Genomic DNA, 26,256 nt, shown 5'->3' on the forward strand with positions numbered 1-26,256 from the left:
AAAAAGTTAGAGGACATTTGTCATGCCTAAAGGCTGGTAGCACTGACTCTCACCATCGTTGATGAAGCGGTGTGATTCCTCAAGTCTCCTGGCACCGAAGGACATGGGTGGGGACTGTCTGGCTCACTGTAAACCTCATGACTTGCTTTAGGTGAGCGGGAGCATCCATGGTAATTGTATACACTCTCCAACCTTGGTGCAAGCTGTTACCCTTGCCTATGCTGGCCTTCTCTTCCTCTAACTCTTTCCAGTTGACAGCTACCTCCTGGATCTTTCCAGATCACTGCAGTCTCTGGGGTCCTTGTGTGTAATACTGAATGTGTTCAGGACTGAACGTGTAAGAGCGGTCCAGTCAACACCACAAGGAAACGGAGTCCATTGTGCTTTTCTTGATGCTGATGACCAGGCCAGGATTAACTTTTTCTTTTTAAATTTTTATTTCTCACCCTCTGCATGCCTCTATCTTTGAACTCTTTTGCATCCATCCAGATATCTGGATCCATACATCTGGGCACGAGACATACAGCCTTCCATTTGAAGATTTCAGTGATGTACATAAAGAAATGCAATCCAACGTAATCACTCGTGTCGTTTGATTTTGTCATAGCTCTCTCTGGACCTCTATCACACTGAAGATGATATTTACAAACTGTCACTGGTGCTGGAGCCTAGAAACTCCAAATCGGTAGGTATTGCTTTTCTCTCAGGACTCCAAACACTGTTTGTCATTTATTGTCATTGGTCATTTCGATGGCGTTTTGTGTTCTTAAGAAGGAAGAACTTTGAAGAGCTGTATAATTCCCATTTGACCAATGGGCCAGCTTATCCCCAAAGGTTTCAGAATTATTTCTTCACGTCAAACGCTGAAGGAGAGGAAGACTATCATCCATATGCTGTTTTATTATTGACCTTTTATCTTTTGTATCCCCCTCTAAGAACTCACCTAGACAAGAGACAAAAAAAAAAAAAAAAAAAGTCATCCTAATATTTAAGATCCTGTGTTAGGTAGCGTTTCTGTCCAGATCCCTTACATCCTTATAAATAAATAAATAAATAAATAAATAAATAAATAAAGGAGTTGGAAAGAAAGCATAGTGATTAAGAATACTTACTGGTATTGCTGAGGACCAAGTTCAGTTCCCAGCACCCACACAGTGGCTCACAACCACCTGTAACTCCAGTTCTAGAGGTTTTAATGCCCTCTTGTGGTCTCCACACATGAGGTGCATTCACACATGCAGGTGCAAACACTCATACACAGAAATAAAAATAAAATAAAATAGACAGAAACGAACAAAAATACCAACAGGAACAGCACAAAAACACCCTCATGCCCCATTGAAGTAGTTTAAGAAATTTTTAATCTGTCTCAAAAACTTTGTGACTAAGAATGATTAAAGAAGACACCTAAGGTTGACCTCCAACATCCATATATCCATGCAATACATGCTTGCACACAGGCGTGCACACACATTCCTACACATAGAGCCATGGTGTGTGAAGAAAGGGATGCAAAAGTGTGAGTGTGTGCATGAATCTGTCTAAATTGTATGAAGTTGTTGGTCTTGCTAGTTGCCCAACCAGTAGTCCCCACCTCAACATAGTTTAGGGTTTAAATGAATTATGGTTCCTTCTCAGATTCTCTTGAAAAAAATTTAGCCCCAGTTCATATAAAAAATAAAGAGCCTCCTAGAAGGGGTTTGCCTGTGTATACCAGTAAAAACACCTCCACTCTCTGAAGGTCCCACAGAGAGCAGTAAATAAACCGCACAGCAGCCTCAGCTCGGCTTCCGGTTGGATTGTGTGTCCTGCTTGCGTTATGAATTATGGTCACCACATTCCCCAGGTGACTAAGAGAAAATGTCTTGAAAGACAGACAGAACCTACTGGAAAAGCCTGTGGAGAAGTCAGTGGTGGGAGAGAGGATAGAGAGACGGAAGTAATTATCATCTTAAACAAAGTGTGGGTGGAAAGGACAGGAACTTGGCCTCATATTGGTTACTAGTTGTTATATGCATTCAATGCAAATTTATCACTAATACGAACTATTTAAAAAACTGATAACTTTTGTTTGAGAGAGGCTCTTGCTATAAAACCTGTGCTGGTCTCAAAGTCTTGATCCTCTGCCTCAGTCTCCCAAGTGCTGGAATTACAGGTATGTGCCACTGTGGTTGGCTTGATAACTGTAATCTATATGTATGCATGTGTGTGTATGCATACATAGATACATACACACATATGTAAAAGTCCATGGTGCATTGTCATGTGAACCTTTAGGAACTATCTGGTGGTAATCTATAGTTAGAAAACTCAGATGGGCTATTTGGGTGGTCCAGGAGTACAGGGTTTTTATACTTACTTAAAAGGATAAAATGGAGGCTGCTGTTAAACAAAGGGCATCATCAAAACATATCCTTAGCCATGTGCTGGTGCACGCCTAGAAGACTCACACTCAGAGGCTAAGGCACTGGAAGGGTAAGTCCCAGAGCTGCATAGCAAGGAACTTTGTCTCAAAAAGCCCAAACTAAGGCAAAGCATGTTTTGAGTTACTGGTTAAACTCTATTAACAAAAGATGTTGCTTTATAGACATGTGAAGCTGCGTATGGTGGTCTAAGGAGGCCGAGGCAAGAGGATCTATATAAACGTGAGACCAGCCTGGTCTATGTTGTCTCAGTTCTGCTGGGGTGCCATAGTGAGACACTGTTCCAAATAAAAAAAACACTTGAGCACTATATAGACTTAAGTCTTTACTGCTATTCAGATATTAAATTGTCTCTCTTGGTAGATCAAGGTCCAGTTAATGTTGAAAAAATATGTCTGTGTATTCTTTTAGCAGCCTACCTCCCCCACGACACCCAACAAGCCTGTGGTGCCCCTGGAGTGGGCTTCAGGGGTGATACCAAAGCCAGACCCCACAATCATCAACAAACACATAAGGAAGTTGGTTGAGGTAAGTGACTGAAGGAGAATAAGCGGAGAGTTCTAGAAAGACTCTTTCTCTTTCCTGAGTGTTCTATGATTGTCCAGAAATCAGATGACCATGAAAACAGCTCCTGGGCAAGGAGGAACAGTTGAGCTTGATTGAGGAACAAGTTTGTCAACTGATACTCCATGCTTCCTGCATTGGCCCCAAGAGGGGGATCTATCAGAAAGAACCTTTCCGTCTCTTGTCTATGTCTTCTTATTTACCCAAATATCCTCAGCTCCCTCTAGCTCCCTTCTTGAGCATTTATCATCTCTCTCACTGCCACCAGCTTGAAGGACTTTAGGGATTAGAATTACTCATGGAAAACCCACTCCAGATGATTTTGTTACTTCCAAGCAGGGAAATATCCTGTAAGCTGGATTGTTTCACCTGCTGTATAGTATGAGGGTTTTATGACACAGCCACACAACACCACTGAGGTCAGAAAAACCACTCAATCTAAGTCAAGGCTCTTTCTGGGTTCTTCCTGTAGAAAGAAAAACAGATTTGGGTGTGGTGGTGCACCCATGTAATCCCAGCACTTGGGAGGCTGAGGCAGGAGGATTGGTGAGTTTGAGGATAGCCTGGACTACAATGAGACCCTGCCTCAAAGGGTGTGTGTGTGTGTGTGTGTGTGTGTGTGTGTGTGTATGTGTGTGTGTGTGTGTGTGTGTGTGTGTGTGTGTGTGAGAGAGAGAGAGAGAGAGAGAGAGAGAGAGAGAGAGAGAGAACAGAAGAGTAGAAGCACAAATGTGAAGGAAGAAGTGGAAATGTCTCTGTTTTTGGAAACTGTGACCCAGGCCCAATTAAAGCCCTGCTTTCACAGACTGGTGAATCGTCTATTACAATAAAGTTGAATGTAGGAGGCAGAGTATCTATGAGAAGGTAGATAGTGCTGTTTGCTGGAAAGGGATGTTTCAGAAGAACACAAAGAATGTTCTTCATCTCGGAAAACCCAGGGATTTGGTAATTGCTGAGAGATGTTTTATGTTAGGTGTGAGGCAGAAAGAAGTTGTTCAAAGGCGTAGTGTGGGAGGCCAGGTGTGCTAATGCACATGAGGGGCTGGGACAGGAGAGTTAAAGGCAACCAGAGGTACACAACAGGACCTGATCTCAAGAACAAGTAAGCTGAGTGCTGGGAAGGTTGCTAGGTGGTTAAAAGGACTCTCTGCTTGTCTGCAGGGCATGGATTTGATTCCTAGCACCCACATTGGGTAGCTAACAATCAACTCTAACTCCAGCTAGGGGATTCAACACCACTGTGGCTTTCATAGGCACCTGAATGCACGTGCATGAACACAGACATACAGGCATATGTCCAATTCAAAAATAAAATGGATCTTAAGCAAGCAAGCAAACAGACAGAAGACCCAAGCAAGCCAATGACAACCACAAAGGTGGTGTGTAAGGGACTTTTGCTGAGGGAAGGGCCTAAGAAAACCATATAGTCCAGGGCAAAGAGGGACAGAGTTTGGGGGCCAAAAGGACCCAAGGAGGACATTTCACATCAGGATGCTCTGATTACAGAAAATGAAAACTGAGAAGTAGAGATCTTTCTTTTTTGACATTCTTTTCCCTCTCATTTTCTTGCATCTCTTAAAATTAGTCTATAACCTATTATATTTCATTATGGCATTGTCCAACACGTTTTGTGTTTATTTATTCTCTTGGCTTCCTCTTCTCCCCCAGGCTCTGTCTCTATTCGTACCCTCCCACCCCAGTAACCTCCTCTCTGCCTTTGTGTCTCATACGTCCTGTTGTTTTCTCAACAGCTCCTCTTTCCCTCTCATGCTTTTCTTTTGCTTTCCCAGCTTATACCCACACCCACATAGACCTATACACACACATAGAAACATTCAAAGCTAAGATCTGCATGTATGAGAGAGAATGTGCAGGGTTTTTTTTTTTTTTTCCTTTTTGGATCTAGGTCACCTCATTTAATATAATACTTTCCAGATCCATCCATTTTCCTGAAAATTTCAAATTTCTTTTTTTTAACAGCTGAATAAATTTTTTCTCATTGTTTGTGTACCAGATTTTCATCATCTCAATACTTATCCACTAGCCAAACAACTTAAAGGTTAAGTGTTTTGAAGTGCCTAATATTTGTCATTGAATATCCATACTTTAATTTATAGAGTACAAGAATTTTGTAAACAGAACTTTAGTACAAGTTCATAAATGAAATTGCTTTTTATTTGATTAAGCTAATGGTAAGCATTTTAACCCAAACTGGGCCAACCTTTCAGCAAGGAGTTAGGTTTGGACTGATGGGAACAGGGTTGGAGAAGCAGAGAGAGAAGAGAAGGGAAGGGGATGGGGAAATTGAGAGTCACTTCTGAGCAGGGGGCAGCCTGCAGGATGAGGTGGGTCCAGATAAATGCTTTTTTGACATTTCATGTGCTTGAGGACTCTCTGTACACGCTGTCACATCTGTTGTCAAGTATACCTGTAGGATACTTGATTTCTGAAGGGGAGAGTTCGTGTGCCTCTGTTACCATTCCGAGCAATTTTTAGCCTGTATATTGACTTTTATTTGAATTATAGAATTATTTTGTTCATTTGTAAACATTTCTTCCCTCCAAGTAGGAATTTAAAAGAAATCTTATTAGGATTTTGATGGGGATAACATTCAACACATATTTTAGTTTCTGAGGTAATTTAAATTTCTAAAGTTTCATTTTCTGTTTTCATGGTATTATAATCAATAAACTCACCAACCTAACTCCTACTCAACCCTGAGGTCTCAGTTTAGAGTTTTCTTTCTTCGGGAAATCTTTCTTTATCTAAATTCCCACCTCGAAACACTCCACAAACCACTTACCATTTTATAGTGTTCAACAAGCCTTGAGTTTACAGGTCCCCCACCGGATTCAAGGCTCTTTGATTGAATGGATAATCCACTTACTGTTTTTCTCAAGTTTAATGCCTGACTGATACACGCTCACGGTAAATGCTCGTCTATCCTTTGCAGTCTGTGTTTCGAAACTACGATCACGACCATGATGGATACATCTCCCAGGAGGACTTTGAGAGTATAACCGCCAATTTCCCCTTCCTGGATTCCTTCTGTGTGCTAGACAAAGATCAGTAAGTCTCACTTTGTCGTTTTTTTTAATGGATCTAGCTTAAAGCAGAAGATTATCTGGGGGGTGGGGGTGGGGCCAGGCAAACCTGCATCCTGCATCCTGACAAGGCGTACCCTATTGTTCTGATAAGGCAGTCTGGCTTTTCACTCCTTGTCTTTCTTGGCGTCCCTAAACATGACCAGTTGGGTGCTGTTCCAGGGCAGACCACATCTCTGTTAAACGTAAGTGCCCATCTGCAAATGAGCCAGCTCTCAGTTTCTTTCAGTCTTTGCACTACTTTGCTACCAGCTCTGAAAGCCCCAACAAGACAAGTAGAAGTGATAAACGTGATGGCAGATGCCTGTGGTCCAGGCTATTTGGCAGGCTGAGGTGGGAAGATCAGAAGCTTGGTTTCTGCTTGGGCTTCAGAGAAAGAATTCAACTACAGCCTGGAGGACTTAATCAGCGAGACCGTGTCTTAAAATAAAAAAAAATGTTAAAAGAAGGCTGAGGATAAAGCTGAGGGTAAAGAACTGCTGTAGTGACCCCTCCCCGCTCCACACTCACAATTTAAGTCCAGTGTTCCTAATGACTGGCCAACATTCTTCTTTCTAGTAACTCGTAGAGTAAGCTCCCGCTGTCTTGTGGTTCTGCGTACATCTTGGTTCTTGGAATTCCTAGCCTGTGAGAGGACACACAGTAGACAGGCACAGGAGTTTCTTAAGCTCCTTGCTCTTTGAGGACTTTATACCACGTCTGTTGGAAGTTGGAAGCTTCTGTGCCAGGAGATCTGTATGATGTGAGATGGGATACGTGCTAGGTAGCAAGTTTTCCTTTCTCTGTCTCTTGAGCCTTGAAAGGACCTGAGCCAGGTTGCTGCCCGGTGGTTGAACTCCAGTTTCCCTACTCCCTTTATAGTATAATAAATGGATCCCTGGGGCATGTATGATTCACTGATTCTACATCTGCATATATATATATATATATATATATATATATATATGTGTGTGTGTGTGTGTGTGTGTGTGTGTGTGTGTGTGTGTGTGTGTGCATGTTTCTTTATATATATGTATATGTTGACACACACATATGTATGTATCTCAATGAATGTTGTCCAAATTAGACTTTTGTGTCTGTTTGTGATTGATGCATATTTCTGCAGAAATTGTAGGATAATTTTTTTAAGGATGGGAAAGATACTAGATGACTTAATTTTATAAATTCTAAGTATGATTCAAGTTATCTTGCATATGAGATGAAAAAAAGGATCTTCAGTTTGGGGTGCAATTATGGCATTGTTAATAGCAACAGGGAGACCTGTGGTAATACGAGTTGGAAAGGAAGATAGGGACTTTGCCATGGTTGTGTTGATTTTGAGGGGGGTGTACAGGAAGAGATGCCTAGCAAGTTATTGAAGACGTAGTACAAAATGTGTGAGAACAGCCGGGGCGGTGGTGGCGCACGCCTTTAATCCCAGCACTCAGGAGGCAGAGCCAGGCAGATGTCTGTGAGTTCGAGGCCAACCTGATCTACAGGGTGAGTTCCAGGACAGGCTCCAAAGCTACACAGAGAAACCCTGTCTCAAAAACAAAAACAAAAACTGTGTGAGAACAGTTGGGGTTAGAGGCGCACATTAGCTTTTCAGCCCCGCCACATTAGCTGGTTGCTGGAGCTCGGTGCAATATTCCTTTCTGGTGGGAAATTTAGGGGAGATGAGCTCAGGGCGTGGGAAACCAGCCTGCAGGACTACCCTTCCCACTCATGGGTGATGAAGGTAACAAGTGGAATTCTGCAGAAGAGACAGAGAAGGGGGGGCAGGAGAGGAGAGAGTAAAACAGAACGGCCCAGAAGTGCACGCTCTACAGAGAAGAGGGTGTCAACAATTCAATCTGTCCCCGCGTCACACACCGCCACGAGGCTGGTGATTTCGAAGAATGAGAGGAGGCCGCTGAGCATTGTCCTTCGCGACATTTTTGGTAGGGTAGCCGTGGGAAGAACTTGACTGGGTAGTATAGGATGATGGCAGAAAATGCTGATGAGTGACGCTTTGACAACTTTGGGGGTTGGTAAGAGAGAAAGACCAGTGCTGAGGAAGACAGCGGGAGCAGGGAAAGAGATCAGAGAAAGGAAGTATTGGGCATCTCTGTAAACCAAAGAAGTGGGTGAGAAAACTGAGCAGAGCCTGGGAGAGAGCAGAGGTGGGTGGAGGCTGGAGACCGGGGACAGGAGCCTGGATGGGAGCAGCCCTTCTGGCGCCATAGGAAGACCCAAGAGAGGAAGAATAAAGGAATCCTGAGCAGGGCAGGAATGATGGGATCTCTGTACCCAGCACTTCCCTGTGTCACATGGGTTTGGTTCTTACTGATAGACAAGTGACAAGCAGGGTGTGTGATGAGCAGAGAACACATGGGTAGAAGAGGAGAGTCCTTCTGTGTAGAGGAGATCTGGGAGGGGGGGTTGCTTAGATAAGCAGTGGGTGTGGAGGACACAGATGCAAAGGTCACTGTGGGGGGTGGGGGGTGGGGGGTGCAGCCTGCCATGAGTTTAAGCTGAATAAAGTTGGGAATGACAGCAGTGATTTCAGCCTTACTGCTGCTAGTCACGGACTAGAAAGCTGTCCTTCCGGAAGCTTGTAGTCAGTAATAAAGATAACTCTTTGAGCCATGTGTGTGCACGTGTGCATGCACGCACACGCTCCCATACACACGTACATGTACACACATGCACATATGCACACGCACACACACATATGCACACACACACAGCATCCACCTATTGGAGAAGCCTTTGACTGCTTGATGTGTCTTGTGAGATTCACCCTCCTTTTGGATGCTGAAGAAAAGTGAACGTTTCTCATTCGCTTTTGGTCACACAGGTTTGGGAGGCGGTGGGTCCCAGAGTGTGGCGACTACTTACTGATACAGTATTCAAAGATTCTTCCCTTCTGTGACTCTCTCTACCAGGGACGGCCTAATTAGCAAAGACGAAATGATGGCTTATTTCCTGAGAGCTAAATCCCAGCTTCACTGCAAAATGGGACCGGGATTTATCCACAATTTTCAGGAGATGAACTATCTCAAGCCGACCTTCTGTGAACACTGTGCGGGATTTGTAAGTCAGCTTTTCATCTCTCTCTCTCTCTCTCTCTCTCTCTCTCTCTCTCTCTCTCTCTCTCTCTCTCTCTCTCTCTCTCTCTCTCTCTCTCTCTCCAGTGCCTTGGAAAGGTAGGGAAGTGGTTTCCGAATCCATTTTTCTTCTTTGCCTCAGAAGTAAAATGTGTGGCGACTCCCTGAAATCAAAGCCAAACTTCGATCTGTTGAGTTTAGCTGCTCTGGGAGCACCCCAAACCAAGACAGGGAGGGTTGCTGAGCCCCGTGAGGTTGAGAGAGAGCTTGTACTCCTAACGCCTGCCAAGGGAAGTATCAGCGTCGAGAACTCTGGCATTCATCACCACCCTTGGTGATGGCTGTTATAAAGAGGAGCGTTTATCTTAGCCAGTTCCTTATAGCACTCATTTAACATGATATTAGTCACTACATCCATCATGGTATGGCTCGATACTTCCCAACTCAAAGAGGGGAAAAAAAAAACCCCTTTGGGGATAAGGCAGTCATGATAATAAATAACATTTACTTAATGCCTGACAGTAACAAAGTCCCTGCACAGTGACGTCAGGCATCCCCACAGCATGCCTTTGAGGTAGGCATTTTCTCTGCATTCGGCTGATGAAGATGGAGAGGCGCACAATGGCTAATCCCTCCAGGGTTGCCAAGTCCTAATCAAAAGAGCATGGCCTCAAACACGGGTGCTCTGAGTGTGAGCCCTAGGCTCAGCCTTCACCACTGCAGCCCATGAAGACGCTATACCAGTAGTTCTCAACCTGTGGGTCGTGACCCCTTTGGGGGGCGGGGCGGTGGTGGTGATGATGATGATGATGACCTTTTCACCGGGAATGAATATCAGATACCCCACACATCAGATATTTACATTTTGGTTCACAACAGCAGCAACATTACAGTTATGAAGTAGCAACAGAAATCATTTTTTTCTGGGGGGTGGTCACCACAACTTAAGGAGCTGTATTAAAGGTCACAACATTAGGAAGGGTGAGAACCATTGCCGTATACCCACTCTGGGTAATGGGGCCAGTTTTTGGCCCTCTCCTTACCAGATTCTTGGGCTCTGATTATCTTCCAGTTGATACTCAAGGAAAAGAAAATGAGAAATTTCAGGTGAAAGTGGCCCAGCACCTAGGTATGACAACTGCCAGAGCTTACCTTGCTTTTATTCAGCAGTCACAAGGGTACACCTATCTCTGGTAATGGGTACGGAAGAGGCAACTTCTTCCTTCCTTCCTTCCTTCCTTCCTTCCTTCCTTCCTTCCTTCCTTCCTTCCTTCCTTCCTTCCTTCCTTCCTTCCTCCCTCCCTCCCTCCCTCCCTCCCTCCCTCCCTCTCTCTCTCTCTCTCTCTTTCTTTCTTTCTTTTTGTTTTGTTTTTTGAGACAGGGTTTCTCTGTGTAGCTTTGGAGCCTGTCCTGGAACTCGCTCTGTAGCCCAGGCTGGCCTCAAACTCACAGAGATCCGCCTGCCTCTGCCTCCCGTGTGCTGGGATTAAAGGTGTGTGCCACCACTGCCCGGCTGTTTCAGCCTCTACTGTCAAGACGGTTCCAGGTGCTGACGGCAGCCCCCAGACCACTCTAGCCAGCTTGTCTCACCAACCCCAGGGACAGAGAAGTTCCTTTTTTTTTGTTAGCATCTCCACTGGGTGCTTCACCAGACCCCCCTGTTGGACAACAGACGCGTTTCCTTTTTCGTGTGTCTCTTGTTTCTCTATTCTCATGGGGGATTTGGGGAAGTCGATAAACCTGAAAATGCAAGTGAGGCGAGACCATGGGGGCCGCTGCCCTGCAAAATTTGAGCCTTTGAATGAAAAGGTCAGACTGAGTGGACTCCCCAAGGCACAACTGAAAATCAGGATGGTTATTTGGTCTCTGGTGGTGTATGAGGGATTTGAGGTACTTATTCAGTCTCCGAGTGTGAGTTTATGTTGCCTCCTGCTTATGTGCGGATGCCTGTTTCCTAGTAGAAGGATGATGGTCACTCTTGGGATTCCACATCTTCCGCCGATTCATCTGAGCACAGGTGCTGAGTACAGGTGCTACTGCACCCAGTGTGAAGCACGAAACTCTGGACCCGGAGTCTGGAACTTTGGCTTTGAACCTCTAACAAAACCTCTAAGTTTTGCCCCCTCTAACTCTATGTCGTGGACCCAAGTTCTTGACTATCAATATGTCTGTTTTTCTATTTGTAAAAAGACAGTCAGTCTACTACCCGCCTGTCAAGTTGTTGGGGAGATGAATAATACCAGGCATGTTATGAGTCTGAAAGCACCAAGGGGATGGGGAAAAAAGAAAAAAAAAACATAAAATTTTTTGAAAGTGTTCTCATGGCACTTTTAGAGGTTGCCTGAAATTAATTCTTTTAGTTTTTATGGTCATTTTTGTTTTTCAAAATATATTTAATTTCGAGGCAGGAGGATCTTTGTGAGTTCAAGGCCAGGTCTACAAAGTGAGATCCAGGAAAGGTGCAAAGCTACACAGAGAAACCCTGTCTCAAAAAAACCAATATATATCATTAGTACAGCTTGACTTGATCTTTGCTGACATAATACCCAGGGGTCCATTGATCTTCATGGGATTTATAAATACAACTCTGAAGATCTATCCTTGAAAGGGATTGTGAGACTGCCAGGAGCCATTTTCCAGTGCCTGGGCCATCTGCTTTTGAAATAGATTCTATTTTAAGGGTAAGGAAGGCAGGGTGTGCATTTCAGAATCAGAGTGCCAGAACTGAAAGCACGGTGGTAATCCCCGTATTTTATAGAAGAAGAAACCGAAGGCTGGAGAAGCGAGGAGAGTTAGTTCCCCAAGGTCACACAAGTCACTGGCAGCTGAGGCATGAACCCCAGGCAGCCCTCCTTACCTCCTAACTTCTTTATATGATAAAGAATGTCAAGTATTGTAGCAGCCCGTGTTCTCGGGTCAGAGGAGCCTGGGAAACGCTCCTGGGACTCACCTAAGCGGGGCTGCCTCCAGCTGTCACTGGCTGGCACACTGACCCAGTGCCTTTTCCTGGCAATGTTCCCTCCTGGCTTCTAAGTGAGCTCAGGAGACCATGTCCGGAAAGGACTCTCGCTTCAGCAGCTCTGCACTGGTGCTAATAATCTACTGCATTTCCACATCAGGGTGCCCTGTCTTTAGGGGTGGGGTGGGGTCTCATTCAACAGTTCAGGATGGCCTTGAACTCAAGACCTTTCTTTCTTAGTCTTCGGAATTCTGGGATTAGATTCAAGCACCACCACTCCAGGAAAGATGCTGCCTCCTCCTCCTCCTCCTCCTCCTCCTCCTCCTCCTCCTCCTCCTCCTCCTCCTCCTCCTCTTATCCTTCTTCTTCTTTTCCCTTTTTATTGAAAGTAGATTTTTTTCCTCACACAATGTCCTCCCTCTGCTCCTCCCATTTCCTCCCCATGTAGCCTCCCATCCACATGCACGTTTTTTTATGTCTCTCACTACGAAAAAGAAAAAAACAAAAACAAAAACAGACTTCTAAAGGATAATAATAAAATAAACAAAAACTAACACGTTGGACCGAACAATCAAACAGAAGGGAAAAGGCCCATGAAAAGACACAAGAAACAGACACAGATGCAGAGACCCACCTGTTCGAACTCTCAGGAAGCCCATAGAGACACTAAACTGGAAGCCATCACCTAGATTCAGAGCACCTGTGCAGGGCCTGTGCACGCTGCCTCAGTCTCCGTGAATTCCTCCCTGTGCTCATCCTGTTGATTTAGAGGGCCTTGTTTTCTTGGTGTCCTCCATCCATCCCCTCAGGCTCTTACACTCTTTCTGCCTCCTCTTAAGCAGGGTTCCCTGAGCCCTGAGGGGAGGGATTGGATGGAGACATCCCATTTAGGGCTGAGTGTTCCAAGGCCTCTTACTCTCTGCATCCTGACTGGCTGTGGGTCTCTGTGTTCCCATCTGCTGCCAGAGGAAGTGCCTCTGGTGATGGCTGAGCAAGGCACTGGTCTGTATGAGTATAGCAGAATGCCCTTTGGAGTCATTTTATTATTGTTATGACCCTTTAGCAGCATGGTAGTATTTGGTTTTCCCCCCAGGTCTCTGGACTATCTAGTCTTAGGTCCTTGGCCACCCAAGTAGTGTTGGGTATGGGTTCCATCTCTGGGGAGCGGGCCTCAAGTCAAACCAGATGTTGCTTGGTGACTCCCATGAGCTAGCTGTGTGCCGCCATTGCACTAGCCTGTCTTGCAGGCAGGACCCCATGGAAGATCAAAGGGTTTGTAGGTGGGTTAGTATTTCCATTTCTCCTCTGGTAGCCTGCAGAGGCACGTACTAAAGACACTAGCGCACAGGGGTGAAGGCTCTATGTAGATACCAGCTCGACTTCTCTATGTTCAGTGAGTTAAGTGGGTGTTGTCTTCAGCAATAAGACCTTCCATCAGTTCGTGGAGAGCAACCTTCAGTCTCGGCGACGGCCTGGGTTGTGTGGGGGTTCCCATGGGACCCCTTTGGCCAGAAGCTCAATTAGATGTAACCCATTCCTGATACAGGGAGCTTCCTTTGGTGACAAGAGATGTCCAGTTGGGACGGTGTCTCCCCCATTATTCGGAGATTTTATTTAGACCAATTTCATATGTGTATGTATGCTAGGAGGCTTCCATTCTACCCCTCAAATGGCCCTTAATTTTACCTGACTGACTTTATGTGAATTCTCTCCCTTCTCCCCACTTTCTCCTCCACTTGATTTTCCCCTTCCACCACCCCCAGTCCGTCCATAATTATTTATTCTATTCTATTAGGGAGGTCTATCTGTCTCCACTCGTCCCCTACTTTGTACTTAACCTCTGTGGTTCTATGGATCGTAACGTGGTTATCATTGAATTAACAGCTCCTATCCACATATAAGAAAACACATACCGCATTTGTCTTTCTGGATCTGGGTTACCTCACTTGGGATGATTTTTTTTTTCTAGTTCCATTCATTTACCTATGAATTTCATTTTTTAAAAAATTGCTCCTTCATAAATCTCCTTCTGGTCCTCCCCTAGTGGCTTTGTTCACACAGAAAGGACCCAGAAGCAGGGGTGAGAATGTCATCACTTAAAGTTTTCCAGGTTGGGACTTGCAAGTTATTTGTTTCCCGGATCATTATCTTCACCACCTCCTCTATGACAGAAGCCAGCTAGATGTTTTTTAAAGCTTCCCGGGCTCTTGAGAAGGTGTAACTAACCTGACCACCCACTTCCCTTTTCTGCCCTATCTGGGTCTTCTGTGGTACTCTACCCTGAGCCAACCTGCCAGTCTGTGGTAAAGAAATAGTAAAGAAGTCTTTCCTATCCAGAGGCAAACTATGGCCCTGCCAGAAGGCATTTGCATCTTAATGTGTTCTGAAAGACCTTGGGACTGTGAGGGATCAAAGGAATCTCTGGGGTCCCCTGCTGGTATTTCCTTGTCTGCAGGAGAGAAAGAAGCAGCTTCCCCCAGGTCCTTATGTCATTCTGCATTGGCAACTTCTTTTACTGTCAGGGCCAGATGATCAGACTCAGGGGGCTTGTTTGGCATGATGCATTGTGAACAGTGTTCTCACTGGCCTCAGGAGGCCATCGACCCAGCAACAAGCACCTAGCCCAACCCATTAACAAGGTCTCGAGTTTTCTCAGCTTCAGCTGAGCCTAGTATTGTATGTGCTGGTGTCCCTGATGCCCCTGGGCAAATGGCATGAGAAGGTAGGAAGAAGGACAGGGCAAGGGCACCTTCCTCACCATGTTAAGAACTCCGAGGAAGGCAAAGCCCCCAGAACCTCGGGCCCAGGAGCCCCACCAAGCTAGGCTTAGCCCCCTGACCTCAAGATGCCAATTAGACAAATAACAGGCAATTCGATGTGGTCCCATTGAGAAGGGGAACCAATGGAAGAGGCACAGTAAGGCTCCATCACGTCTCCCTTCCGAGTGCTGACACTTCCGGTTCAGGCATAAGTAGAGCAAGACTTATACATGACCAAGCTGTCCTTGTTGAAGTGTGGCTTGGCCCAATTCTGAACCATCGTTGTCTCGGCTCCAGTCTCTTCTGCAAGGTGGTCTGAGAAGCTGTCAGAGAATTGTGGGAAGGCTCTTAGAGGGAGACAAGCCTCTCCTCTTGCTGGCCCGGGACTTCAACCTTTTCCTTCTCCAGGCATGAGATTGCTGGAAGCTCCAGTTCCTTGGGGACCATTGCTTCATTCAATAGCTTGAGGGGAAAGGGGAGGGGAATACGAGTCTCTTTAGACTATCTTCCTTTCTGCCAGGATGTGACACCACAGCCAAGACTCTGCCCAGAGTTTGCAGCTTGCAAAAACACCCCTTGTTGAACCCAAGGCATTAGTCATGTCAAAGGCCAAAATCACAGTTCCAGTTAAAAATCCTAGGCAAAGCTATTTTAGGTACTAAAACCAGGTACCACCACGTCATTCCGCAAAACAGAGGAAGTTTTCCAATGGGTTCAGCGGCAGAAGCTGATTTTATAGACAGAGAAGCCTAAGCCATAGCAGATTGGTCCCTCCCTCTGCCTGGAAGGTGGAGGTGGGGGGTGGTGGTGGTGCAGAAACAATAGAAAACAAGCCAGGCTTGAAGGTGCGTGCTTGTAATCTCAATGCTTGTGAGGCTGAGGCAGCAGGATTGGGAGTTCAAGACCAGCCTGGGCCACATAGTGAGAGTCTGTCTAAACAAAAAAGAGAAAGAATTGATAGCATGTGTTTCCTTCACCTTCCTGTTTAAGAGTTAAGGTGTAGGGGTTGCTACACACGTGCTGTTCAGTAGCCAAGCAAGGGGCCTTATGTCCTATGTAATCCGTGTGCTGGGGGGGGGGGGGGGTCCGCGTAATTTGCACACAGCGTGATCAAGCAATCTATGTGCATGCGTGGTGTAGCTATGTCTATGTGCATGCATGGTGCAGCTACGTAAGCCTTATGTGCATGTGCTGGGGGGGGACAGTGTCCATAAAAAGTGGGCCACAGACTCCTCCTCCCCTTCTCCTTCCTCTCTCTCCATGCACAACCTTCCATAGGCCTAAAAAGCACATTCCTCTCTGTTCCTTCTCCTAATAAACTCTTATAGTGGGTATTGTCGTACCTCGTGGCTTTCCTCACATGGTAAACATCGCTGCTTAATGAATAACATTGTGCCGCCGCATAAAACTAACAGTAGGCAACAAATTGAAACTGGCCATTTAGGAAGAATTTGGTTGTTGTTTCTCCTGGTTCCTGGGAAGGTCAGTCAGATTAAAGTTTAGTTTCAGCATTGTGGGTGATTGTATTCCGATTTTTATTTTGGTGTGTTGGCGTCCTGTGCAGCAGCTAAGTCCTTCGCAAAGCCTTCCCATAACTTTTATTCAGCAATCATTTCTGACTAGCCAACTTCAGGGAAATCATCATGTCCTTGGTTGGCAGAGTTGGAGCCTTCTTGACATCTCCCGCAGCCTTGATGCAGACACAATGCCTAAGATCATTTGCCCCCTCTTTACCTGGCAAAATCCAAATTAGTAAGTGCACGCTGAGGCTGCTTCCTTTCCTGCAGAGGGCGCCAAAAGCAGCCAGGGTCATTAAGAAGAAAGATGGGAAAGACCCATAGGTCAGTTTTCCTCTACATTTGGCTTGAGAGTACTTTGTCACCAAAGTTGAAACAACTTGTCAGCTTACTAACTTTAATTTCCCATGCCAGCTACCGCTTGGCTCCGAGAAAGACAAGGGAAGCTCTCACCACAGCTGGAGGGGGCTGGGGGAAGGCTCCTCTCCGACAGGAAGGGTGTCCAGAGCAGTGACATCCTGTTTGTGAGCGGCCAGGCCCCGAACTTCCCAGGACTTCCTTCTCTGTGGGTCTGTTTTCTTTCTAGGGCTTCTCTTCCCATGCTCTGACGTTCCTTTGTCTTCTGTTTCAGCTCTGGGGCATCATCAAACAAGGCTACAAATGCAAAGGTAATTTGGACATTTGGGGTAGGAAACACATCTGTCTGATCAAACCATAAACGCTCTTGGCCTCGTGGAGAACTTAGGTCCCTTGGGACAAAGGAAGCTGAAGAGTTAACGTGAGCTGGAAGAAGGCCCCTGAACTTCTCAGAGTCATCCCTGGAATTCCGATGGGGGGAGGGGAAGGGCTAGCAGTTCCTTTGCCACCCTAGAAGCTGGGTCAGACACACATGCGTCACACTCACCTGTGACACCTTTGGGCTCTTTTCAGACTGTGGAGCCAACTGTCACAAGCAGTGCAAAGACCTCCTGGTTCTGGCCTGCAGGAGACTTGCCCGGGCACCTTCCTTGGGCAGCAATCCTGGGTCACTGCCTGGAAGCCCAGCTTTACCCCCAGGTAACACTCTCTGTGTTCTTCACTGTCACAGTGTCTCTCCACACCTGTCCTTCATCTGTGTTCTGCATCTCCTTAGGGTCTGAGCCATATAAACAGCAAGGATACTTGCTTCCTTAGATGCTAAATCCTTAACTCTGTTTGCTTTTTTGGTGAGCTCACTCACATGCTCACCTGCTGTTGCTTAGTTGAATTCTAGCCCGAGTCAGTTCCTCTGGGACCTTGCATATCAGATTTCTGGCATCCGTACTAACAGTGATGGTTTGCTACTGAGCAGACGGACGTCAAATAATCACGACTCTCCTCTCCCTTCTAGTGCAGGATGAGGTGTTCGAGTTTCCTGGGGTCACTGCTGGACACCGGGACCTGGACAGCAGAGCCATCACACTGGTTACAGGCTCTTCTCGTAAAATCTCCGTGAGGCTACAGCGAGCCACCACTAGCCAAGCTACCCAGACGGAACCTGTGTGGTCAGAGGCTGGCTGGGGAGACTCGGGGTCCCATACGTTCCCCAAAATGAAATCCAAGTTCCATGACAAAGCAGCCAAGGACAAAGGCTTTGCCAAGTGGGAAAACGAGAAGCCCACGGTACAAGCTGGTGTGGAGGTTGTGGACCGAGGCACTGCATTCGAACCTGACCAGGATGAAGGGCAAGACGAAGCCAAACAGGATGGTGAGGTCAGTGTTGCGAAATCATAAGTCGTATCAGAAAGGAGGGGGCTGAGGGTGCTGATACAGGGGCATTGTGGCTCTGGGAAATAGCCTCATGACTTCAAAAGCACTATGATTGGAAATCAAGTCATATCCCTTTTAGAGCTACTGCCTAGTCATATGAGCCTGGAATGATGATTTCTTATCCCTTGGATCTGTTTCACCGTGCAGAAAACTAAAACAGAAATCTGCAACGTAAGGAGGTCGTGTCTGTAGTGCAGTGATACATCAGGGGCCTGTAACTGTGGCATACATTCAAATACCAATGTACTGCACGTTAGCTTCATTTCCCAAGTCAGAGTCAGGGCTCCAACTCAGGGAAGACTTGTAAATAGAGAATTAGATTCTCGCCTGTGCTAAAACAGAGACATGGAATGGTACCGCAGAAAAAAAGAGGGGTGGGAATCCAAGATGTGAAGGCTCAAAGGTTCTATAAAGCGGGGCTCTTTCACCCAAGAGTCACACATTCAGGTCACCCGAAGTAAACTGGCATGCACATGGAATGTTAGAACATGCTGAAATTATAAGTCAATTCAAGATGGAGATAATTTAATAGTCAGCAGTCCATGGTGTATTAGGAAAGTAGATTTGAGAATATCAACTCCTCCTAACCTCTAAAGTAAAGCAATCATTGGGAAATCCAATTCACACTGTATGCATATGTATGTATCTAAATTTTCTCAGTGCTCTTATGTTATAGCATGGATTTCTGAGATGGAAACACTTGAACAGGAAGCATTTTGAAGGAGGAACTAATGTTTCGCGCAGTACCCTATGGGAACACCACTTTTAACATAAATGAATTCTATGAGAGTAAGACTTTCATGTGCTGAGTGGACAGTCTGGGTTTTCTTTTTTTTTTTTTTTTTTTTTTTTTTTTTTTTTTTTTTTGGTTTTTCGAGACAGGGTTTCTCTTGTGTAGCTTTGCGCCTTTCCTGGAACTCACTTGGTAGCCCAGGCTGGCCTCGAACTCACAGAGATCCGCCTGCCTCTGCCTCCCGAGTGCTGGGATTAAAGGCGTGCGCCACCACCGCCCGGCTGGGTTTTCTTTTTTTAATGATTTATTTGTTTGTATGTATTTGAGTATGCTCATGGATATGTGTAGGAATATGTGCACCTGTGCCCATGTGCCTGGACGCATGCACTGAGGTCAGAAACAGGTGTTGGATGGCCTCCTCTCTCTCTCTCTCTCTCTCTCTCTCTCTCTCTCTCTCTCTCTCTCTCTCTCTCTCTCTTTCTTCTCTTTCTTTAAATTTTTTTTTTTTTTTTTTTTTTAAAATTCAGGGGTCTATCTCTGAAGCCGGAGGTCACGTTCTCCTCTGCTAGGCTGGAAGCTAGTTAGCTCCAGCAATCCAAGCCTGTTGTCTCTTCCCACCAGCATCTCAGTGCTGCAGTTACAGGGGTGCCCAGGACATCCAGCTTGTTTCAGGGGTGCTAAAATCCAAGCTCCGCTTCTCACAATTGCACAGCAAGGACTTTGAAACATTGACCCATCTCTCTGATACCTGTTACTTTTTATTCTTGTTTCTGTTTTTAAAGTTATTTTTGTGGTACAGAGTCACACTGGGTTGCATGAGGCTAGCCTCCAACTTCTGGGCTCTGGTTCTCAAGGCGCAGGTCAGACCTGGCTGGCTCTATGATCTTTTAGTCGTCGTCCCCCCCACCTCCCCCCGATATGGAAACTATGAGGCACTGGTCATTTGAGGTCTTCCCTGACCTTCCTCTGGAAAACAGCTTTCTAGGAACACTCTGCTTTTATTAAATGAGACCCAACTGTGCAACAGGTTCCGGTGTGTCTTGCAGGATGGCTGAGATCAAGCTGGGGGAACTGAAGGCCCACGTGTCAGCTTTGGGGAGAGAGAAGAAAAGCTCCACAAAGCACTTCCGGCTCTGGAAGCGATCTGAAAAAGAGATCTGCACATGCTCACAGCCTCACGCCAACCTGGGATCTCCATGACCAGACAGAGGATTTACTCCAACTCTGAACTATTTATTTCCCACACTCTGCCCCTGCAGAGGTGCCACGACCACTGTTATTTATGGACTCAGCAGTTTCTCACATCTCTCTAGAGCCATTTATACACAGGGGAAGGAGAGCTTTGGCACATGTGATGATAACCACTCTCTAAATTCAAAACTTGGTTCTTTTGGACAATATTTTTTTTTTTTTTATAAATTGTGGTGTGTGTGTGTGTGTGTGTGTGTGTGTGTGTGTGTGTGTGTGTGTGTGTAGGGGTGTCTCAAAGGAGCTGAGTGTAAACTCCTTTTGTGTGCCTTTTAAATGGGACCAGGAATTGAAGTTTTGCTAACAAAGGTGTTCTTCAGACTCAGGAAGGCAGTGATTCCTCTGATGATAATTAGCTGTGAGAAAGGTTTCTAGCATTCTACCACACAGTGGCTGTGGTGTGTCATGCCGTGTGTGTGTGTGTGTGTGTGTGTGTGTGTGTGTGTGTGTGTGTGTATGTGTGTGTATCACCTAGGTCTCACCAACCCTGCATCACCAAGGGGAATCACAGCCCTCAAGCTTCCCTAATATTCATACTAGCTACAGTGAAAAAAAAATTATATGCCTGGCCACCTAATTGTGTTCCCAATTTCTGAAGAGTCCCAAAATAGAATATTAATTAAGAAATCAAATCAAGTTCCGAGGGATAAAATTTAGTAGAAAAAAATTAAAACAAACAAACAAATAAACAAACAAAAAACACCAAATTTCTAGGTGACAAGAACAGCCAGTTTGGAAAACCAAAAAAGTAAGATTAAGATTTTTGTTTTAGATAACTTCTGGATGCAAAAGATAATTTAACTTCGTAATAAATTCTTATCCCCACTTGAAGAATATTCACAGAAAAACATCATAAACCTCACTATGGATTGATATTCCATTTATGCCTTTAGAGTATTAATACTTTAAATGTCTTCCTTTGGATGTCTATCTTATGAAATAGCGATTCATGATGCGCAGAAACAGAGACAAGGTCAGGCTGGGGTTACACACCACACCTGTATTCCCTGCACTTGGGACATGAGGTAGGAGGACCCTCAAGCCTGAGGTCAGCCTAGAAAACTTAGCAAGATTCTAAGAAAACTAACAATAAAGATAAAAGAGAAATTGAGGTGACTGAGTCTGTCATGGAGGGGACCATCTGATGCCAAATGACCAGTCAGAAGATCTTTCACAGTTGAGGGCTAACATGTATGCATCCCATGTAAAACCAATTGTGTTTTCACTTGGGAAAGTCACTGGTGGTTCTGTTCTGGTCCTTAGAAATCGAGAGCAGGAGAACATGAAGGGTGAGTGGTTTCAGGGTCTTCAGTGGCCATGTGGGTGCTGGGAATTGAACCCAGGTCCTCTGGAAAAAGCAGTCAGTGCTCTTAACCACTAAGCCATCTCTCCAGCCCCAGTGTCTTAAAACTTTGGTGGAGCTGAATGTAATCTGTTCTGAAAGTTCTGGAATGGGAAAGGATTCAGACTGGGAATACTGAAGAATAAGTTAAGCCAATTAATTGAGGAGCTGAGATTAAGCTAGAGACATACTCACTTAACAGTGTCAAGCACCTCAGAGGACAGTGGTGTTGGATCTATGTATATAAACTATGTTATTATTCACAAATACAGCTAAATATATGTTAACAAATTAAAAACAGAAAATGGTAACAAGTACAGGAAACCCTTCTGAAAAAAAAAAAATCAAAAAGAAACCTGTTAAGGAATGTTGGACTTTTTATATTTCTTTTCGAAGGAGTTATTTCACTTGCCATTTGACTTAGATATTTATGAATTTTTATACACAGAAGGAATTTTGTATTTTCAGTCTTCCCATGATAAGGAAACAAAATGTAGCGTCAATGAAAAATAAAAATAAAAAGAAATACAATGTGTATTGTATGCATGTATATAGCATATGTATGTCGGTGCATTATGCACACACAATTTTTATTATCCCACTGAAGAGGAATTTTAGTCCATAAAGAAGCTGCTTCACAGCCGGGCGTTGGTGGCGCACGCCTTTAATCCCAGCACTCGGGAGGCAGAGCCAGGCGGATCTCTGTGAGTTCGAGGCCAGCCTGGGCTACCAAGTGAGCTCCAGGAAAGGCGCAAAGCTACACAGAGAAACCCTGTCTCGAAAAACCAAAAAAAAAAAAAAAAAAAAAAAAAAAAAGAAGCTGCTTCACAATTTTGATTACACCCTTGACAGAACCAATGGTGACCTCAATGGTGACTTCATCAATTTTCCAGAGTCAATAAAATAAAATAGACAAGCCCATGGCAAAGCAAAACAGAACAATTTCGCTTCCTCAAGACCTCATTTTGTAGTAGATTTTCTTCTTTTTTAAGAAAAGTCTTATTTTATATGTATGGGATGTTTTACCTACATGTATGCAAGTGTACCACTTACATGCAGTGCCCTCAGAGGCCAGAAGAGGGAGCTGGATCCCCCAGAACTGGAGTTAGCGCTGTCAGCTGCCATGGAGGTACTGGAAATTGAACCTAGTTCCTCTGGAAGAACCACCAGTATTCTTAACCCGAGTCATCTCTCCAGCTTCACCTTTATTTTCTTGGAGGGGGTGTCATCAATGGGCAACTAGGGAGATAGAGTCTCACTGTGTAGTCAAGGATGACCTCTAATATCCTAGGTAGTCCAGGCTGGCCACACACTTGAGAGTACTGTACAGTACCCTGTCGCTATTACCTTTAAAGGCAAAGGCGAGTCTTCACATGAATTAGGTAGGTCAGGGCATAGCAGCTAGTTTCATTGATTCTTCATTGATCTGCTTAATTCAGCGCAGCTGCAACTGGCGTTGAAGCCTTTTGTTGACGGTCTGCCTCCTCAGCAATGTCCTCAGACTTCCACAGTAACAGCCTTTGGAATGTCTAAGAGCTATTGGGAAATGATGATGGCAGGCTCCTGGGGTACGAGCACCCAACTGTTAACTGGTGACAGGAAGCGCTTAAGTTCCTCGAAGAATCACAGTATGTTCGTCAAAACTAATGACGGCAAGATTCTAGACTGACCGAGATAAAACACAAACTATTTCTAAAGCATACCTTTGGAATACAGCTTACACCTGACTTACACTCCTTCTCCACTGTCTGTAGTCACGGGATACAAGACATGTCAGAGCCATCTATGGGAACCTCAGTTTCTTCATGCAAAAAAGACATTTCATCACTTTCAAACTTCAGAGAGCCATTATTTAAAATTTGTGTCAAAAGTTACTGTAAAAAGAAATATCAATGAAAATGCTTCAAGATCATATGATTTTTTTTTCTTGTGTGTGTGTGTCTAGCACTTGTCTATTCTTCCCGAGGTCAGGACGGAGGAACTGAATGTGTAAAATGTAAATTAGTTTAGAGGGGAAAAAAATCTATATATTGTGCACATATAGATAGGCCAAAACATACATATGCTTAAAAGGCTAAGAGAATTTTGCATTTTACAGTGAGATAGGAGGAAAATAGAAATTAGCTTTCAAAATTAAAGTATATGATGCATAGACTAATCACAGGAACCACCTTCCTTTTCAAGACTTCTCAGGAAGTAGGTTTCTTCTGGCTGCACCAGACTGAGCTGGGTAAAACCAGGGGGCATATGGAGCTCTCAGATGAAAACAGTTCCTACATCTTGTGCTCTAGTCTCAGTCACATTGGGAATTTGTGATCCCTGAGAATGTGTCAGGAGTTCATCTGGAAGAGCACAGGGAAATCACTTGGGTATTTTAATAAGCAACTGACCTGAACACTTCAAAAAGAATACATTACAAAATCAGGGGGAAAGAGCAGTGGGGGGTGGGGGATGGAGCTGTTCTGATCAAATATCATATCCAAATGCAGTGTTAGGGTCTTTTTTTTTTTTTAAAGTTTCTACTGCACAGTGTGATAATGCAATATGACAAGATTTGACTTTCTTAAAAAAAAAAAAAAAAAAAATCAACCGGGCAGTGGTGGTGCACGCCTTTAATCCCAGCACTGGGAGGCAGAGGCAGGTAGATCTTTGTGAGTTCAAGCCCACCGGTGCAAAACGAGAGAGAGAACGAGAGAGAGAGAGAGAGAGAGAGAGAGAGAGAGAGGGAGGGAGGGAGGGAGGGAGGGAGGGAGGGAGGGAGGGAGGGAGGGAGGGGAGGGGAGGGGAGGGGAGGGGAGGGGAGGGGAGGGGAGGGGAGGGGAGGGGAGGGGAGGGGAGGGGAGGAGAGAGAGAGAGAGAGAGAGAGAGAGAGAGAGAGAGAGAGAGAGAGAAACAACAAACAAAAACAAAAAAATTTAAAACAAATCTTTAAAAAAATAATCACTAGGAACCACAAAGATTGTTCTTTATTTTTGACCTAGTAATTAGGTATCTGGGAATTTATTCTAAAGATAGTGAGGCTGACAACTAGCAGATTGTAATTACATATGGAGGCTCATTGAATCTCTAGTTCCTAGTGATGGGGTTCAAGAACATAGAGGAGTAATGGCCCAAAGTTATATATCAAGTGAGTGATGGAGCAGGGTCCACTGTCACCTACACCCAGAATCCTTGTTCTCATTTCTGACCACTCTAGCTATACTTGGACGTAAGAGAATTACAAAGAAAACAAGGTTTTACACACACACACAAATTTTTTTTTTTTTTTTTTCTGGAAAGGAAATGGTTGGAAACAGCTCCAAATCCACCAATAAAGGCATGGCTAAATAAAGTGCTATATAAACACAATGCAATAACATTCTTTTTTAAAAATTCATTTATTTGCATTTTATATACATTAGTATTTTGCCTGCATAAATGTCTGTATGAGGGTGTTGGATCTTCTGGAATTGAAGTTACAGACAGTTGTGAGCTGCCATGTGGGTGCCAGGAATTGAACCTGGGTCCTCTGGAAAAGCAGCCAATGCTCTTAACTGCTGAGCCACTTCTCCAGCCCCCAATCTTACTTTTTTTTTTTAATGAGTGAAGAATTAATATGGGAAAATGTCTGAGATATTTTATGTGTGAACCAAACAAATCACTAAGCAGTAAAAAAATAAAGAACAGATAAAATATATGTATATATATATACATATATATATGTATATATATATATATATATATGTTAAACATGGTGGTGTACACATATTTAGTTCTAGCACTTGGGAAGCAGAGGCGGGCAGATCTCTTGAGTTCGAGGCCAGCATGGTCTACAGAGTGCGTTCCAGGACAGCCAGACCTACACAGAGAAACCCTGTCTTGAAACCATCATTTGTGTATAAACACAGAGAAAAGAATGCATGTATTTATTCTCTTCAATGTTTCTTTGAAGGACCACAGACACATGTCTGATCAATTGAGATGTCAAAGAGTCAGGGAAACAACAGGCTCTCAGACTCCCCAGGCCTGGGGGCTGCTCTCGCAGGGTGACAGATCCTGGTCACCAGCCTCTACCCAGAGTGGGCACAAGGGCTACACAAACACTGTGACACCAGAGGCCCCGCCTGCCGCTGCTGTCACCTGCCTGATGCAGGTGTTCACTGCAGCCTCCACCATTAAACGGGAGGGGCGCAGAAGCATTCAAGTCAAGCAAAATCACAAAACCACCACATGGAGTATCGTTTTCTCACTTAAAAACTTGCCATCTTGCCATCTCATTATTCTGTACCTTTTCCTATTCCACAAGTACATCAAGCCTCACTGCATCTCATTTTAACCTCTGCTTTCCACCCTGTTATTAAACCGATTCTCTAGCCCATGAATTAGATGAACTGTAACAGGTCCCAAATCGGTACACACCAGCTTTTGTTGATGTCACTGAACAAAAGGAACATTTCTAATTATAACCATAATAACGAGGAATAAAAACAATAAGGAAATCAGGGAGAAGTCTTACAGAACACTGTATGTGGTGCTGAGCACTGCATGGATGTATTTTTCTACTTAAACCCAACGGTTTTTTTTTTAAGGCAGGAGTCAAGATTCAGACATGGTGATGCAAACCTGTAACCTCAGCACTTGGGAATGAAATGCAGGAGGGTCAGTTCAAGGTCATCCTGGGTTAAATAAGGAGTTCAAGACTAGCCTGGGCTACAGGAGATCTTGTATCAAAAAATCAAACAAAAACCACAATCAAATACCATTTAGTGAAG

General features: G+C 44.7%; 1 protein-coding gene across 4 annotated transcripts in view; it reads left to right on the plus strand.

Moving 5' to 3' along the window:
• The window catches only part of Rasgrp3 (RAS guanyl releasing protein 3), a 99,267-nt gene extending 78,104 nt beyond the window's left edge, over positions 1-21,163 (plus strand). For 3 of the 4 annotated variants that reach the window (XM_016003426.3, XM_042266825.2, XM_006984835.4), the window contains exons 11-18: positions 608-685; positions 2,835-2,951; positions 5,941-6,056; positions 8,998-9,145; positions 17,026-17,062; positions 17,325-17,450; positions 17,764-18,125; positions 19,962-21,163. In XM_016003426.3, the coding sequence (XP_015858912.1) occupies positions 608-685; positions 2,835-2,951; positions 5,941-6,056; positions 8,998-9,145; positions 17,026-17,062; positions 17,325-17,450; positions 17,764-18,125; positions 19,962-19,970 (993 nt within the window). In that variant the 3' untranslated portion in view covers positions 19,971-21,163. The remainder of the gene's footprint in view (positions 1-607; positions 686-2,834; positions 2,952-5,940; positions 6,057-8,997; positions 9,146-17,025; positions 17,063-17,324; positions 17,451-17,763; positions 18,126-19,961) is intronic. The other variant, XM_076559276.1, reaches the window with a different exon arrangement.
• Positions 21,164-26,256: the final 5,093 nt, after the last annotated feature.

Source organism: Peromyscus maniculatus, chromosome 22 (assembly GCF_049852395.1).
Source record: "Peromyscus maniculatus bairdii isolate BWxNUB_F1_BW_parent chromosome 22, HU_Pman_BW_mat_3.1, whole genome shotgun sequence".
NCBI lineage: Eukaryota > Metazoa > Chordata > Mammalia > Rodentia > Cricetidae > Peromyscus > Peromyscus maniculatus.